We start from the raw sequence: 19134 nt of genomic DNA on the forward strand, positions 1-19134 counted from the left end.
ATCTGTGTTTCATTGACTATGCAAAGGCATTTGACTGTGTAGATCATAACAAACTGTGGCTGACTCTGAGAAGAATGGGAATCCCAGAACACTTCATCGTTCTAATGCAAAACTTATACTTGGACCAGGAGGCAGTCATCAGCTGGTGGATAGAGACTGCTAATTGTCCTCATTACGGGACTTTCGAGATTCACTCCAAGTAATATGTGACAATGCCTGTTTCCCTATTGCACCCCAGCTCTGAGTTTTCAAGCTTTCGATGCTGCCTCTGCACTTTCCCCTCAGATGAAAATAAATCCTTTTTCCAGTTTCTTTTGTTTAAAATAATGTTTTAAATACTAGAGGATTGTATGTCCGGTGTAGAAAAGGAAGGAAACCAAAAGTGCTCAATAAAGAACATGTCAACCTTGTCACCCAGCAAGGGCCACTGTAGACACTTCTGCTTTTCTGTACACAGATGTATTTTACAAAGTGTCTTATAGTCCACGCCTTTCTTTTAACAACCAGTGTGGCTCAGGTAACAGCAAATCCCACAGTAAGAGTCTTCACTTCCAAGTTTGGCTTAATGGCTGAATGGCATCCTGTTGTCAGATGAGCCGTCACCACCAACTCCTGTTGAGGATTGAAAGGATACAAAGAATGAGTTTTTAAGGCAATGCCTGCTTGTCAGCAGTAAGGGAACAAACCTCACCCCTCCTCAACTTCCATGTGACCAAAAGAATGGAACTTCAGTTTTAATGGTCAAGACTCTGTGCCCGAACCTCATAGTCGTTGACTAATCAATTCCATTCGCATTTGGCCATCATCTCTCACACACCAGATATGGAAAGTTTGAGAACACATGGTCACAGCTTTTTCAACTGGGCGTCCAGACTACCGTGTCCACTAGGCATCATTTACCTGGGAGGTTCAACTGTGGGCCTTGCTAGAGAAATAGGAGCATTCTGGCGAAATGCACTAAGGACCAGTCAGTCCACTGCTCACACATTTTAGCTCTGTGATGCATGTGGGACAATCTTGACCAACCTGGCCATTCTGAATTTGTTTCTCTTGTACAATATAGGACTGATTATAATTGCCCTTCCAGAATCACCAGTTACCATCTTGTCAACTCAGACTCCTCATGTGCCAAAGTAGAGCTATACTTCATAAAGTTCTCAACAACATTTGGTGGGGGGGAGGCTGTTGGGCAGAGGAGGATTTTTTGTTTGATGTTGTTTGGTGTTTTAAAAGTAAGTAGATTGCCAGGCCTTTCTTCTAAGGTGCTTATTAGTATACCTGCACCTCCAAACTTTGAGTTAGTATCTAGTATGTTAACCATTAGCACCATACAAGGACCCCTTCAAGAATCCAGAGTTGGGGGATTCCATAAGCTAATATGTAGGAATGCACTTCTCGGAAGTCTGACTTAAGACAAGAATGTGACCGACTTTGATGGATGTCTTACACATGGGATGTGGGGACTCTTAGATAGGTCCCCTCAGACCCTTAGGACGTCTTGTGTCCATCCATCCCAGGATACATTCTGAGAGGCCTAAGTTTGTACAGAGAGTCTTGGAGAAGGAGAACCAGTTACCATGAGTTTAATTCTATTAATCCTCTCAAACACCTTTGATGAAACATAAATAATTATACAGACCAGTGAGTAGTGGAACAGAAATGCATGGATATATAATCACACAATTAGTTTCATTCTGTACAGTGGCAAATGATATAATGAAGCATGTTAAAATAATAAAAAAAGTCTAAATTTGGTTGCTGAAATATACGTTCTAATGTCTTTTATCATAGTTAAGGTCTTGATTAATAATACATTTCGGTTTGACTAAATGGCTTTGTAATGAATATATTTTTGAATTTCTGCTTTCATGAGGCATGGCATTAATATTTAAAGTCGTTTTAAACTGCCTGCTTCTCCCATCTACTGTATTTTCTCATCCCCCACCCCTTGTCACAACAGAGGCGACATCTTAAAAATAGTGGTTCAGGCGGTGTTTTCTTTTGCCTCTGTAGCTTTGATGTTATTTTCACCTCATCAGTGTTGCTTTCTTCATGTGCACCTGGACTGAAACCTTCTAATGAGGGTTGGGAGGATAGAAAACTGTCACAGAACCTTTTGTACGGGCTCAAAATACTGTGACTAGTCTTTTAAAGCCTGATTGAACAGAAAAGGTTGCATTCACCACTGGTTCGGTTCGAGAAGGGTCTGTGTGTCAACAGCACGATTGTTGTGAGGTGCTGTCGAGGAGCGTCTTACTTATAGTGACTCTGTGACCACCAGAAGGAGACAGTACCGTGCTGCACCATCCTTCACAGTCACTGCTGTTGGCCCATCGTGGCAGCCACTGCATCAACCCATCGTGCTGAAGGTCTTGCTAATTCTTCACTAATCCTCTACTTTCTCAAGCGTGGTGTCTTTCTCAAGGGACTAACCCCTTCCAAAGACTTGGTCCATCAGCTCTTCAGTTATCTCTGAAGACAAGAAACTCTGCAAGACAGGCCACCCTCACTGTCAAGCCAAGGAGCCTTAATGGCCCCACTGGGGCACATCAAGCTGGGCACTCAGCAAACATGGCCACAATGGAAACTTAGAGCCCGAACCACCTTCCTACTGTTGATTTTCCTTACTCCTTCTTGACTTCTATCACTTCAGCACACATTTCATGTCAATGCCGAGGAAGTCTGGAATGTTGTATGCTCTCAAGTGGATAAATGCCATGTGTAACCACATTGAGAAAGTTCTGTAGGCTTCAGGGTTCTTTAGCTCAGTCATCCTGCATAGCAAAGTAAATGAGAGAATGCTTTCCATTTTCTAACAGCTTATTTATGAGATAATCTTGTCGAGCCCAAAGATATAAGAATGGTGGCATTTTAAATATAACAGCCCTAAACCCTGCTCTATCCCGCACCAACCGCACCGCCTCTGACACACCCATCCCGATTACCCCAGTCACCAAATCAATCCATCTCATAGAGGGTCTTCCCCTCCTGCGTTGTCCCTCCACCCTCCCAAGCATGATGTCCCTCTCCAAAGACCCGTCCCTCCTGGCAACATGTCCAAAGTATGTCAGACGAAGCCCCAGAATCCTTGCCTCCAAGGAGTAGCTTGGTTTAATCCTCTCCAAGATAAATCTGTTTGTTTTCCTGGCAGTCCAGGGTACATTCAGTACCCTTCTCCAGCACCACAGCTCAAAAGCATCCACTCTCCTTCTGTCCTCCCTAGTCATTGTCCAACTCTCTGATGCATAACAAGCGATTGCAAAGACCATGGCCTGTATCAGGCGCACCTTAGTCTCCAGAGAGACACTGTTGCTCCTGAGTACTTTAGAAAGGTCCGTAACAGCAGACTTTCCCATCGCGATACGCTTTGTGATTTCCTGACTGCTGGTGCCAAGAGTGTTGAATGTGGAGCCGAGCAAACTGAAGCTGTGAACACTCTCAATCTCTTCGTCATCCATCCTGATGCTGCCAATTGGTCCAGTGGTGAGAATCTTTGTGTTCTTGACATTGAGCCTCAATCCATATTGTAGGCTGCAGTCCTTGACCCTCTGCAGCAGGCGCTTCAAGTCCTCTTCAGTTTCAGCAAGCAGGGTTGTGTCATCCGCATAATGCAGGTTGTTGATAAATCGTCCACCAATCTTGACCCCACATTTCTCCTCATAGAGCCCAGCCTCTCGGATAATCTGCTCTGCATACATGTTGAAAAGGTATGGAGACAAGATGCATCCCTGGCGTACACCCTTCCCAATTTTGAACCATGGAAGAGACCTGCTAATGTGTATTTTCCTAACTCATGTTTAGTGACCACCTATTATATGTCAAGGAGAGCTCTGGTGACCTCAGAGATGAGTTGTGCTGCCAACCCAAGGAGGGGAGGGTGATTTGAATCCACCAGCTGCTCCAAGGAAGAAGGATGGGCAGTCTCCTCCCACATGGGTCGTAGCCTCTGAAAACCTGCTGGAGGGTCAGTCAGCTGGGAGTCAGTTCTGACTCCGCGGCAATGAGTTGACTCGGCGGAGAATGGTCTTCATCATCTTTAGTTTTTACAACAATCTGATGAGCTTCTAGTAAACTTTCTCTCAACTTCAGGGCCATTGACATTTTGGGTGAGATTGTTCTTTGGGGAGTAACTTTTGGGCTGAGAAGCCTTAATGGCACTATGGCTAAGGCGCTCATTGCTAACGTCAAAGGCCTAATTCTAGCCTGCTGGTCAGATGGATGTCTTACAGCAGAACTTTGTACAGAATAAATAATAGCTTTGAGAAATTAAAAAAAAATTAGTTGTCTGTAACTCTTGAAGATTTATATAATGGAGTCACAAAGAAATTGGCCCTCCAGAGAAATGTAATTTGTGAGAAATGCGAAGGTGTCGGGGAGAAAAAGAGCCACTATGAGTCAGAATGAGCTCGAGTACAACAGGTATTTGCATTGTTTTTATAGGGTATTTATTGATGTCTTCACCTCTCCCCAATCAATGTCAGCAGTACCTCCCTGTCATAGCAACCTAATCATTTCACACATTGTCAAGTGTCCCCAGGGCACCAAACCTCTGTCCCCACTTTGAGAACCAGTGAGCTAAAGAAACTCCATTTTACAGATGATGAAAATCAAGTACAGGGAATTAGGTAACTTAGAAGCGCATTCTAGTGAGTGACGTCATTGGGGGATTATGTGTCGGTCTTGAAATTTTGGAACCTGACCTCATATTGCTTCTCCCATTCAGCAGCTCCTTTTCTGATACAGAGATAGATTTCTTAAGAATCACAAGTGTCCATAAAAGCCTGCACATCCTTTCTAAGAGCCCACCTTTTCCTAGGGCATATTTGCCATCAGGGTTTGATCTAGGGCTTAGATCACGAAAGGAAACCGAGCATTGCTTCCATCAAATTTCCTGTAGCATTCAGAGCTGCTCTCACATCTTACAAAGGATGAAAATCTTTTTTTGTCCAGGACAATTTCAGTCTGCTGCAAACAATAGCTAGGAGGAGCCCAAAGTTGCAAACCAGTTCAGTTCAGTCAGATGTTGGGAGTTTCTGGAGTGACTTAAATAGCACTGTCAATGTAGGTCGCTATTTTTAAGGCTGAGCTAAGTGTTTGAAAGTGGTTCACACAGCCATGATCTCAGATAGAATTCACAGATAGCCAACGCTGCAAGGAACCTCGGGATCTCAGGCAGGGCAAAAAGAAGTGGACCCTGAGCAGTGAGGCTTGGGCCAGGGTCACACACAGCTGGGATTGGTGGCTCCCGGGAGAACGCTGTTACCCTCTGCCTTGAGAGGGGCTGATCTTACCAAGGTCCATTCACTCAGGTGCTGTTGAATTGTCACCAGATCATGATGACCCCATCTGTGTCAGAGCAGAACTGTGCTGCATACACGCGTCAGTGGGTGAATTTTCCGAAACAGATCGCCACACTTTCTTCAGAGATCCTCTGAGGGGTCTGGAACTTCCAACCTTTCTGTTAGCAACTGAGCGTGTTCATTTCTTTGCATCAGCTAAGAAACTCGACTACTGATCTGTGCAAAGATGATGTAACTGATTGACTCTCGACAGACTGAAAAAGAGTAGATGTCTCAGCCTTTGCCCTCTTTCTATTCGGAGAGTGGATTTGTGGTGCTGTTGTTGAATGTCTTAGAGTTGACTTCCTAGAAAACCTAGAGGACAGAGGATCTCTACCCTATAGGATTTCCCAGGCTGTCATTTTTTGGATGGAGCCCTGGTGGCACAGTAATTAAGCACTCTGATACTATCCAGGTTAGTAGCTTTTGAAAAGATGTGACAATCTGCTTCTGTGAAGACTGAGGCCACGGACATCGTATGGGGCTGTTCTACTTTGCCTTAATGGGGCACTCTAAGTTGAAATAGACTTGACAGTGCTGGATTTGGTTTGGGTTTGTGTGGAGGGGTGTGTGTCTAATTTCTCTAAAATTCACATTGAACTGGGCATTCTCTATTTTTAGCTGCTAAAAGTGGCCACCCTAAACTGGAGGATGCTCTTACAAATGATCTCAGTGGGGTAAACCTACATACCCTTGTCAGCCAAGCGAGACAGCGAAGTTAAACTGTGGGGGTTCTCTTTATTAGAAAGGCTTTGGGCTCCATAGAGCAGATCAAGGGGAATTTAGGGACTAACTAATAGGTCCTTGGACAAGAAAGTAAGAGTTCATTGAAAAGGGAGGGGCCATAAAAAGTACAAAGAGGCCCCAGCCCCTGGGAGGGTGTCAGAATGAACTGTGAAATGGGGGAAGTAAAGACCTTGCCTCTCTCATAGGAACCTGTGGTTGGCATCACTGCCTAAAGCTGGGAGCTGATGTCCAGTTCCTAGTTTTGTGTCATCATAGCAGGGCTCTAGAGGAAGCAGAAAGAATTTCTATGGCAGAGGGGGATCTCAGCCATGGCATCTGGAGGTAGTAGAAAGTGGTGGGCAGAAGTGGACAGAGGTGGGAGAGGGGAAGAGAAATCCCCGGAGTATCTTCTCAGTAAGCAGAGAGTAAACCACCAGCTTCCCAAGCTGGATGGTGTTGGCATTAGACCATCAATACTACCATCACATAGACGTGGGGCCCACATTTGTCCACAGTTACGTGTAGGGTCTGGATTTCCCCCAAGACTGCTCTCGTTGTGGGTGGTTGCCATGGAGTCAGACCCCTCATGGTAACCGCACGAACAGTAGAACAAAATGCAGCCCTACTCCTGAACCATCCCCATCTTTAGGGGAGGGTCGGATTGTTGTTTAGGGTTTTCAGAAATAGATCACCAAACCGTTCTAACCTTTTTGTTTTGTTTTGATTTGTTTTTAACATTCCCCTGAACATGCTTATTAAATAGAAGGTTCTTTTACAAATCTATTTCGCTCAGGCTAATACTTTAAATCCTTACTATTTCTTCAATTCTATATCCAACTTTTTCTAGAGGAATTCCCTCTACTCCAGTCTTTTTTTTTTAAAGGTTAAAGCAAGCATCATTTAGAACAATATGCACACCTCCTTTGACCCATGAGATGCAGTGGCTGGGAATCAAACCCAGGTCTCCCAAATGGAAGGCAAGGGTTTGACTCCTGAGCCATCATTGGCTGTCCCTATGGTTAGATACCTTACAAAGAGTGATGTGTATATTCTTTTTGCACTTGGACTGTAAATTTGGTAACTTCTACTAAGCCGTGTCGGCGTCATGTCTTTTCTGTCAACCCACATACAGGCCATGTTTGATTTTAGTGACTCAGTGAATTGTTTGACATCAGCTGATGCCCTTTGCCCTAGAGTAACTCAACATACATGCATTTCCCCCCCCCCCAGTGTTTGCATTTCATTTGGTGTTTTATGACCAAAAGACTTTCTTTGAAAATAAAGTCTTGCTGAACTGTTGTTTGCTGCATCCTGAACATGCTGTACAGGACAGAATGGCGCTTATAATGAACTGCAGGCTTCCTCCGGCTTGTTATTGTGATGCTGTCTTTTACATGTCAATTATATTAGCCAGCCTGTACCTTGCCTTCAGTGATTAAGACTTGGGTGGGGGAAGGGGGCTGAGATTGAAAGACAAGAAATCAAGGAAGGTTTGGGTTTGGAAAAAAATTAGTCCCCTCCTGTCAAGATTAACGTCCTGATACAGGACATGATGTAGTGGTCTAGGAGAAGATGTCACGTTATCACATAGGCTTCCTGTCACTTAACAGAATATTCTTCATGTCACCTCTTGTTGGACTGTTGTTTAGGAAAACTTTGTTAATAACAGCATATTCAGTGTTCATACACCTAAGAGCTTGTTTCTTTGCTCATACCTCAGAAATTATATTACAAAGGCATTCTGCCTTAGTGTCAAAGATTGGTGGTTTCTTGGCATAACTCAGGGTGGCCAATTCATGGATTCTTTCCCTGCCAGGAGGCAGTACAGATCTTTTTACAAAACCACCCGAGAAAATTGCCACTGCTGTCTTCTGCGTGAAAAAAGAGGAACAATATACGTTGCTGTGTCTTTTCTTTTAATAGTCAAAGGGCAAGGACTACCCCCTGGTGGCATTCTCCATTTGTCAGGTTTGTATGAACACTGAGAACACTCTGGCGCGCTCTGTGTTATCAAGGGTGTGGGAGATTGGAAAGGAAGTTAGAGCCGAACAATCTTCTGAAGGGTTGTGGGGTGTGGGTGAGGGAGGGGCAGAATTTCTCAGGCAGAGTGGCCGGCATCCAAGTGAAGTTCCAGAAGCTGGGATCGATCCTCTTAATTATGGACTCTCATTGTGCCGTAATGTCCGCCCCGGTTGACTGTGATGAGGCCTTTTCCCCTTCATAGCCTGTCCTTTCACTTTGTTGCCAAGTCAGTTGTAAAATATGGACTAAGATTTGTACAAAGCTGATGTGTAGGGGGTTTTACACCTTAAATTGCAGATTTAACTAAAGATTATAATATAAAGATATAAAGGTTATATCCACTGATGGATTTGAACCACCAGAGAGGCATCCCCTTTGGGTTAGTATCACAACTTTCTATGGGAACAAGCGACTAGTGCTGCCCAGCCATGGTTAATATGAGCCTTAAAGTTTGTGTTTGGGTCAGAAAAATCGAAGAAGCTGAGACTGAGGGTTATTGCTGCCTAAGAGCTATTAACAAAGCCACCTGTGTGTTTGTATTGTCGTGCCAAATATTTTTATGTGCCCTCCTTGGGATGTGTGGTCTTGGGAATACCTAGTATCATGGAAAGCAGGCAGAACTAGTGTTCAAAATTGCCTGTCTCTCAGGAAAAATGTCTAGCCCCGTTGCACTGCTCTTTATTCTCTTGTTTGTGAGTGTATTTACCCTGTTGTTGTTGTTTTTGTTGTGTATTATAGAGTTGGAAACAACTCCTAGCTGACCCTCCAGTAGGGTTGCAGAGGAGGAGATTGCTCTTCCTTCTCACGTGAACCAGCTGGTGGCCTCGAACTGCGTGCCTTCGGGGTTGCAGTGCAGCTTCTTGCCCACTAGGCCACTGGCTAAGTGAGGCAGCATATAGGAAAAATCCTAGAAACTGCCTAGTATATTCTTTCTAAATGTAATGCTGGTTGTTTCCCCTTTTCTTTTCTCTTGGAAAGGCAACTACAAGAAAATGTGTTGTCAGTTCATTTAGACTATAAAGAATCTAGCCCTCAGTTTTGAGGAGCAAGTTGTGTTCCCCTTCCAAGAGTTTGTTTTAGGGGAGATGTTTAAGGGTCCGATACAATAATGCGTTTTTTGTGTTTCTTTTCCAGCCACAGGACAAAGTCTTCAGGCTGGCCACCTCCCTCAGGAACCTGGGCCTTGAACCAGGTGCCGCCCTATGGATGGGAGATGACGGCAAATCGAGATGGGCGAGAGTGCTTCATCAAGTAGGTCGAAAGATGGCATGAACTGTAAACCCTTGGCTTTATGAACCTCTCTGTCTTTGATCCTTTACTCCGAGGAGAATAAGCGTCCATACTTAGGCATACGTATTAGGGACTCGCGGGCCTTTTGAGTGCATGAGTCAAGCAGCTTGACTCCTGTACCTCCTGTATTATGTGACTTGTGGCAGCCGCCATCTCTGAGTGACAAGTCACTGAGTGGAGTGGTCATCGGGGTCCATAGTAAAACAGTTTTGACTAAAGAGTAGGATAACTATATTATTCATTGTACCGGACCTGCATCATTTAGAAAGTTTGCTGGAGATGGTCAAGACAGGAATTGTTGCTGGCATATCTGTAAAGAGAAGAGTTCACTGCAAGGATTGTGCTTAAATGCATCCAAAGTTCCTCACACTATAATTGGCTAGGATTTGGGATTGTTGTGTTCCTGTGATTTTTGCAGTTTCACGAGAAGAGCATACATACTGTGTTTTTCAAAAGGTCCAGGAGCTACTTTGCTTTCTTTCCTAGCCTAAGTGGGGTATTCTTAATGGTGATAAATTAGTGAAATAGGTTTGAAGTCACCAAGTATGGTTGACTCTAGCCCAGTATGATTGAGCCCAGGTTGGAAGCTAGGCAGCCGGGTCTTTGACAATCACTAAATCCCAGGCAAGTGAACCGAACGCCGATTGATAGATGTAGGCTCATCATGAGGTGTGTCCTTGTCTGTGGCAAAAGAAAAATACTTGTTAAAATTTGATTTCTTAGAATTTGGTTTTGTGGAGCAAATGTTATATGGCCTTATGGAAAGTAATTGAGGGTAAATATCTATAAACATTACAGAAAGTCAGGGGGAAATGTCCATGAACATTGGAAAGTTTCTAGTCTCTGAGAGTCAATTGCTCGCCTTCACCTAAATTGCTGCAACAGTAGAGGACTCCTCTTCTGAAAACAGTATATTGTCGAGAGGTTTGTATTCTGAGACCATCCTCAAAAAACCCAATTTGTCCTTGACGATTTTTCATCCCAAGGAGTCTGTGAGAAGTGGCACTTTGTCTCTTTAGTCTCTCTAAACTGTGGACAGAAAAACTACAGCAGAAATGGCAGTGGACATAGAATCTTCCAGAAAGCTCAAAGACTGGGAGAAAGACTGACCATTTTCTTTAGACTCTATATTTTGAATTATCCATTTCATACAGTTGCCCCAAGTTCTTCGTGCTGCTTGAAAGACAACATTTTGACTTTATATTGTGCCATCTGTCTTAAACATGGCTATGGATTTCTATAATGGTCTAAGTTGAGGTGGCATTGACCCTTTGACTCAAAATGACAACAGTTTCTACCAAAGAATATTTAATTTTTATAAAGGATGGATCATAAATGGACAAGGGTTGACTCCTTGGGTTAGAAAGGATTTTTCTTTTCCCCTGCTTGGATTTGGACTTATCCAGATCCAGACCATTCAATCAATAAGTAAAAACAAAACGAAACAAAAAACACAGACTGGTTTGCTCTGCTAAGAAGTCTAGCTAGCTACCCATAAGCATTTTCATTCCTGCCATTGACATTTTTAAGGGCCAGACCAAGTAAGTGTCAATGTAACATTTCCATTGACCCAGCACCAGCTACTGAACATGTAAAAAACAAATAAGAGCTCCACAAACTCACACTTACCACTAACCAGCAAAGTTAGGGGGGTTTTAACTATAAAATTAAATCAGTAAATATATCTACTGTCATAGTGTGGTTGATGACTTTTTTTTTTAGTAAAATTTTTTTATTTTAATTGTCTGATGTCCAAAATCAACACTCTTGGCACCAGCAGCCAGGAAATTAAAAGACATATTGCGATGGGAAAGTCTGCTGTTAGGGACCTCTCTAAAATACTCAAGAGCAACGGTATGTCTCTGGAGACTAAGGTGTGTCTGGTACAGGCCATGTTCTTTGCAGTCACTTGTTATGCGTCAAAGAGCTGGACAATGACCAGGGAGGACAGAAGGAGAATTGATGCCTTTGAGCTTTGGTGTTGGAGAAGAGAACTGAGGGTGCCATGGACTGCTAAGAAAACAAACAGAGTCATCCAGGAGAGGGTTAAACCGGGCTGCTCCTTGAAGGCAAGGATTCTGAGAGTTCGTCTGACATACTTTGGTCTTGTTGTAAGGAGAGACCGGTCCTTGGAGAGGGACATCATGCTTGGGAGGGTGGAGGGCAGGCGCAGGAGGAAGGCCCTCTGGGAGATGGATTGATTTGGTGACTGGGGCAATCGGGATGAGTGTGTTGGAGACAGTGAGATTGGCACAGACAGAGCAGAGTTTAGAGCTGTTGTACATAGGGTCGCTATGAGTCGCAAGCAACTCGACGGCACATAACAACAACAACAATTTTAACAAAAATTTACAGAAAAGTTAGATTTTCATTCATTCATGGTGGCACATCTTACTCTCTCTCCCTCCCTTCTCCCTCTTCCAGTTCACTTTTTAAAAATATGCAGTCATTGTTACACAATTCCCTTCCCTATCTCCTCCCTACCCCCCAATCTTCTTTGCAATGTACTTCTAATTCTGGGCTGTTGTCATATGTATAATGCCTAATCATATATTCCTTTTAAAAAGTTCTTTCCTTCATCTATTCCAATGCAATGTTCATTATCTGTTCACTCTTATCCTATTCTCCCCTCAAGCGCCGACGTCAGGTGCTATGCACTATTTGTCTTTTTGCGATTGAGGTATTTCACTCAGCATAATGTCCTCCAGAGTCACCCATGTTGTTGTTTTTCAGTGCTGCGTAGTATTCCATTGTATGAATATAACAGAGCTTTCTATCCATTCATTTCTTGATGGGCACTTGGGTTGCTTCCAATCTCTTTGCTATTGTAAATAATGCAGCAGTAAATATGGGTATGCATATATCTGTTTGGATGGTGGTTCTGGTTTCTTTAGCGTATATTCCCAGTAATGGAATTGCTAGATCAAATGATATTTCTATTTCCAACTGTTTGAGAAAGCACCAAACCACCTTCCATAGTGGTTGCACCATTTTACACTCCCAGCAGCAGTGATAAATGGCAAAGTTTTGACACATCATTCTGCCATTTTTCGATCCTGTTGGGTGGATTTGTTGGTTGGCTTGTTTACCTAAAGAGTGGGTTTCTCGAGTCTTTGTACAGACACTGCTTTAATATATCAGGAGCTGTAGTTTTTCTGATAGCCTTGGTTCTGTCTTTATCATTAATGACTTCTAAATAACGAGAATCATTTTGATTGTTTTTCTTACCTACTGAGCAATGTCCATTACTATGAGATACTCTAATTACCAGTATTTCCCGGGAGTTGTGATTTGCAGTATGCGATATATCTATACTCATTAGTCATAAAAGATGAAAGAATCATTTTAAAATTAATCTGTGGTAAGTAATTAACACCTTTGCATTTCATCACTCTTTTATATATTCTCTTTGAGATGAATGAGATGTGTTTGTTTTGGTTTTCCTTGTCATTAGGGGAGAAAAGATGCTACATCAAACTTTTGCTCTTGGTGGAGGTGTAACTGGTTCTGAAGGATGTGCAAAGCTATGGGAGGAATTGTGCTCAAAGTTAGAGTCTAATGGCTAGATGATTAGAGAATTTTATCATTGTTAGTCTTTTAGAACAGAGCCCAACATAGTTCAAAGCATATTAAAATTTCATCTCCCTCCTTCCAGCCTCAATTATTTAGGGTAGAGCTTTATTTTTCCATTTTTAAATTTTTTAATTTTATATTGGTTTACCTACAAAATTCATATACATTGTGTTTCATGCATTCTCCACTCACACTAATAATAATTTCATATTATCATTCCCATTCATTGTGTTTTATTACTGATTCTTGTCTGTCATTGGCCTCACCTTTTTGGTCCCCATTGGAACTTTCTTAATTCCTTCCTCCCCTTGCTCTGCCTACCAAACTCTGCTACCTCAAGATTTTCTCCCCTCTGTAGGCCCCTCCTGCCTCCCCTTCCCCCTTTAGACTTGGATACACCACTTACTAGCAATCCTTCTATTTTTACAGTAATGGTCTTATGCACTATTTATCCTTATGAGACTGAGTTGGTTCACTCCAAATAATGCTCTCCTGACTCTCCCATGTTATATAATATTTTAAAAAATTGTGGTTCCTGAGCACTGCATAGTATTCCACCATGTGAATGTACTACAATTTCTCAGTCCACTCATTTGTTGATGGACATTTTGGCTGTTTCCATTTTCTTGCTATTTAGAATAATACTGCTATGAAAATCAGTGTCCAAATCTTCATTTGTGTCTTGGTTCTGGTTTCAGAGGTTGTGCTTTTTATAGAGACTCACTGAACTATAGGGTTAAAGAAAATACAGGATGTTAGTGCATACACACCATTTTGTCTAATATAATAAACAGTCTACAGAAAAGTGAATCTCTATTTGGTTGCACACTGGAATAAGATAAGGAAGTCATAGGTGGCACCTGACATTAGGGAGTTTCAGTAGCACCACAGGTGATTGTAATGCATAGCTGTACTTGTTGCTTTACAGCCAAATGAAGTGACCTCATTCATTTGACATCCAGGCAGGAACGATTATCCCTATTTTCCAGATGTGAAAACTGAGACCCAGATGGATCAAACAGCGTCCCCTAAATCATATGCAGATAGCAAGTCCTAATTCGTTGCTTGTCAAACTAAGCCAGTTTTCCATTGAACCAGGAGTAGAACTGCACTCCATCGACTTGGTGTTCTTAGAGAAAAAGGAAGTACAGCCTTTGAAGAAAGAGAATATTGTTTAAGGAAAAAAAGAATAACAGATATAAATGAAAGTGTTACTAGTGAAGAGAGTGAACAGGGCAGGGATAGGGGGTAGAGAGATGAAGAGAGAAATTGCAGCAAAGAAAGAGTCTCGGAAAAGAAGTGGTGAAAGTGGGTAAGAGAGCAAGGAAAGGGTGCAAAGAGGAATGAGAACAGAGAAAATAGGAGTCTCAGATGCTGGTAATAATACCAGCATCAGTAAGTAACAGATGGAAATGGAGATGGAGACACTGACATAAAATTTATCTGGATATATAAATATTTCTATTAAAAACAAAGTTGCTGGCAAGTTAGTTTCAGTTCCTGGAGACCTCATAGGCGTTGGAGTAGAATTACATGCCATAGACTTTTCATGACTTTGTATATTTCTTCTCAAGTACCTGTGGGTAGATCCAAACCACCAGCATTTTGGTTACTAAGCTAGAGCTTAACCATTTGAACCAGTCAGCCAGGAATTCCTAAGATATTTATGTAAATAGATAAACGTAGTTGTGATACAAAGATTAATAGAGAGAACCCCACCGAGTGGCCATAGGGACATCATGCTTGGAAGGGTGGAGGGACAGCACAAGAGAGGAAGATCCTGAATAAGATGGATTGACTCAGTGACCGGGGGAATGAGGATAGATGTAGAGACCATGAAATTGGCTCAAGAGAGAGCAGGGTTGAGAGGGTCACTATGAGTCGTAGTTCAAGCAGCTTGAAATCACATAACAACAACATGGCCAAGTTTGCCTAGGAGAGTCCACGTGTAAATTCTTGTTCTGACATAATTAGTAATACTATCAGAAATGGTCTGTTTTGACAAATACAACATGAGATGACTCTAAAGAAACCCTGGTGACACAGTGCATATTGTGTTGACCAAAAGGACAGCAGTTCGAATCCACCAGCCGTTCTGAAAGAAAAAGATGAGAATAGTTACAACCTCAGACACCCAACAGAGGGTTATTACTAGTCAGAACTGACTCATGAGCAGTGGATCTGCTACAATACAGACAGTCTTTGTAGAATATGAGACAGTACTTTACCTTGACAACTGTTCCTGTGAGCTAGTTAAGGCTCCTAAAACATAACTCTGTCTTGCAGAAGACTCCGACATCCATAGGGACTGGTGTCGCCACATCTGTGGTTAGTTCACAGCACTGTTTGTATTCACATCTTCCAAGGCTTAAGCCTGGGTTCTTTGGAGTGTAGATCTTGTGATGTTCACCCCATATGAACTGAAACAAACCAAAAAGATCCACTGCCATCGAGTCAGTTCCAGTTCATAGCGACCCTGTAGGATAAAGTAGAATTGCCCCATAGGATTTCCAGGGAGTGATTTTGTCAGAGGGAGCTGTGGCGGCATAGTGGCCAGGAACACAGTTAGATCTCCCATCGGCTCCAAGGAAGCAAGACGACAGTTCCTCCCATGTGATTTGATGGCAATTAGTTTAATTTTTACTGAAGGCAATGGCCACATCTTTCTTCCAAGGATAAAGTGGAATGTTTTGTGCACAGCACCACCACCACCACCACCAAAGGCCCTAGTCGATAGGACATGAGAGTGAAATAATAGACTCAGCTCTACATAAGGTGGAGGAGCCTAAAAAAGAATTCCTTCAGTCTGTTGGGAGCTGACGTGAAGCTGTGGGAGGATGCAGGCCACTGATGGGCTCCCACTTCAGAGAGGCCAACTGCTATCATTCTCAAATGGACAATGCCTGTTTTCACTCACTTTAAAGACATAGATTATATTTCATCAAAAAGCCCTGCTTGCATAGTACATTAAATGCTGGACTGCTAACCAGAAGGTCAGCAGATCAAGCCCATCTATCGGCTCCATGAGAGAAATATGAAACAATCCTCTCCGATTAAGATTTACTGTTGTGCACCATCGAGTCAGAATCAACTTATAGCTGACTCTCCAGTGAGTTTTCAGAAACAGTAACTCACGCGAGAGGAGACTGCTCATCTTTCTCCCACAGAGATGCTGCTGGGTTTGAACCACAGACCTTTTTCAGATGACAGCTCAGCTCCTTACCATTAGGCCACAAGAGCTGACCTCATTCAAATTTTCAGCCCTGAAATTTTCAGGAAACCTGAAAGACAGTTGCCACGAGTTGTCAAAGACTTGAAGACAGTGAGTTTTGTTTTGTTTGGACATGCTAAACAAAAGGTCAATGGTTTGGATCCATTAGCCACGCCTTGGGGAAAAGATGGGTGGTGTGCTCCTATAGAGACTTGGAAACCCATACAGGTTTGCTCTTGGTCAGACTGGACTTGATGGTGGTGGGTTTGTTTTTTGTTTATTTATTTTATTTATTTTGGGTTTTTGTTATTCAGTTTGTTGGCTGGTTGGTAACATGTTTGTTTAACTGTGGAGAGGTGGGAAGAGTTTTGTTGGTTTTTTAAAAAGTAATATTTCTAATTCTGGAACTTCAGTTTTTGCAGATTAAAGGAAAATGTAAGTAGTAAATCAGGCACTAATGATGATGAACCAAGGTGGAGTCCAGGAATAGGACAGGGGAAGGAGGGTGGGAGAGACCGGAGAGTCATTCCCAAACCACAGACTTGAATTTCCAAGTTCTAAATATGAGAGGTACTTGTCTTCTTTTCTGCTTTTTGCATTTGGGTGACCTGTACAGTCACATAAAGTAGTCCTGTGTGTTTATTGGGCAAGACGCACCATTCTCTTGTCATACCAGCAATCCTCATGGTGGACATCTAATTAAACTAAGTCCCTATCTTCTTAATGAAGAAGAATTTTCTTCTGAAACCTAGTCAGAGATCAGTAATGAGATGTGGGAATTTCCTCCTTGCTCGCCAGTCTAGACATGACCCAACTTGGAAATAGTCTAGCCATTCTTATCTGCCAGTCAATTCAGAAGTCAATGGAAAATGTATTTTTGGCTCCTCTCTCTCCAGAAGGAAATACCCTAAAGAACTGCAAGCAGTTTCTGTAATACCACCCCTGCTTTTCACCAGCCAGAGCAGAAGATGAGTCAATTCAATGCAAGAGGATTCTATCTTCATGGAAATTAGAGATAGCATAGATTTACCTCATCCTTCTTATGAACCCCACAGGTATTCCTTCTTTGGCTTTAACTATCCCAAATAAAATATCCCAAAAAGGAACAATTGATTCCCTTTAAAAGACATGATTAATGAATTTGGTGGTTCTAGCAAATTCTTTTAGTATCTTTTTCCTCAGACATTCACCCCTTGATTTAATTGTTGTTGTTCTTGTTGTGTGTTCTCAAGTTGGAACTGACTCATAGCTGACCGTCCAGCAGGTTTTCAGAGGCATTTAATTGCATGGGAGGAGATTGCCCATCCTTCTCCCGCGGAGCAGCTGGTGGATTCAAACTACGTGCCTTCAGGATTGCAGCGCAGCTTCTTACCACTAAGCTACCAGGGCTCCCTATGATTTCTTTAGAGATTCTTTCTATATGCAAATCTCCTTTTCCGTTACTCTGTAGATGACTTAAAGTTTAATTTGAAAACGTTGATGGGAAAAAATTGAGAGTCAGGAAGAATTAAATTATAAAACAAGATGTGGTTATAGTAGTTACAAGCACCATCCCTTGTGACGTTTTTGTATTTGGAGCAGGCTGCCTTGTCCTATTCACAGAGCCTACATTGTCAATAGATACCCAGCAAAGGACTAAAGGATCTAAGCGGTAACAATATGTTGTTACCCTTTGTCTTGCCTCATAAAATACTGGTGGTCTTTGTGGGAATTAACAGTTGTGTCTCTATAGGAAATAAGGGAGCCCTATTGGTGATGACCTGCTGAGGTACTTTGTGACGTTTGAAATATACAAAGAGTTAAGAATGGGCATTTCCGTAAAGAAGGGCCATTTTGCCTTGGTTTTTGTTTGACATGAAGCCTGTAGCAGTTGAGCTGATTCCAACACCTAGCAACCCTTATAGGACAGAAGAGGACTACCCCACAGGGTTTGACAGCTGCGGATCTTTACGGTGGGATTGGAACCACCAACTGTTTGGTTGGCAGGCAAGGACTTTCACCACTATTCGGCATAAGATGTATTGTTTTTTTGTGGCAAGAACGAATGATCTCTGGTTAACAGAGTGCTTTAGGATCTCGAGCATCCAGGCAAGGAGAGGGAAGCATGTTATAATTTTGGAATTGAGGAACAAAGTAAATGTGTTCGTATCATTACATGAAATGAACAGTAATTACGCTGTGTCAGTGCAAATGCTTCCCAGGCTGTGCGTTTGGGGGGCTGTTTATTCCCGTCACTCGAGCAGATTTGTTCTCTCTCACATCTGACAAAGCACCTATCTGCTGAGTTAATAATGGCTGCTCCCAGCAGGAAGGTAAGTTTATGGAGCTGATGGAAGGGGCTGTGAGAGAGGCTCTTAAATGATGCTGTCATTCCGGATCGAACTTGGCGTATGGCACCAGGAGCGGAGCTGAGCAGACTTGTGTGTCTCGGAGCCGCTTGCCACTGAAACTTTGTTGGCTGACTTTAGCCAGCCTTTGTTTGAGGACGACCCCGGAAGCACTGCGCTCATTTGGCCAGCAGGCTATGTTATCTGAAGTGACTGTAATTAGCTAAGCTTCATGGGCCACTTGACTACTGCAAAGAGCTGTGGGCAGCAGGTGAACAGTGCCATGGAGTGGTCTCTTTCCTGGCCTGGGCATTTATGTCGCCCCCCAGGCATGGACATGAGATGGGTCACAGAGACCATTCGGAAACGGCAGCCTGTGATAAGGAGGAGCACCTGGATGACCAGGTTTTCATCACAGCCTGTAATTGAAATACTAGCTTGGGGCTGCTGCCACCCCGATTCTGTTGAGTGGCCTTTGGCCTTCTTCTTTCCGGGTTGAGCCAACCCTTGCAGAGAGCAATTTTGATGTCTTTGCCCAAGGCTGGGACACAGGCAGAAATCCCGGCCTCTGCCAGGCTCCAAGTGGGTGGTGTGGGGGCGGCTGCCAAGTCACTTGGCTCAAGTTAAGAGGACATGGAATCACCTT

General features: G+C 42.9%; 1 protein-coding gene across 2 annotated transcripts in view; it reads left to right on the forward strand.

Moving 5' to 3' along the window:
* Window positions 1–19134, forward strand: part of FRMPD4 (FERM and PDZ domain containing 4) — a 711592-nt gene that overhangs the window by 444791 nt on the left and 247667 nt on the right. The window contains exon 2 of one of the 2 annotated variants that reach the window (XM_006892369.1): window positions 9222–9338. In XM_006892369.1, coding sequence (XP_006892431.1) covers window positions 9222–9338 — 117 coding nt within the window. Of the gene's footprint in view, window positions 1–9221; window positions 9339–19134 lie in introns of those variants that run through there. The other variant, XM_006892368.1, reaches the window with a different exon arrangement.

This window comes from Elephantulus edwardii, unplaced genomic scaffold (genome assembly GCF_000299155.1).
Source record: "Elephantulus edwardii isolate Elephantulus edwardi_28Jun2011 unplaced genomic scaffold, EleEdw1.0 scaffold00115, whole genome shotgun sequence".
NCBI lineage: Eukaryota > Metazoa > Chordata > Mammalia > Macroscelidea > Macroscelididae > Elephantulus > Elephantulus edwardii.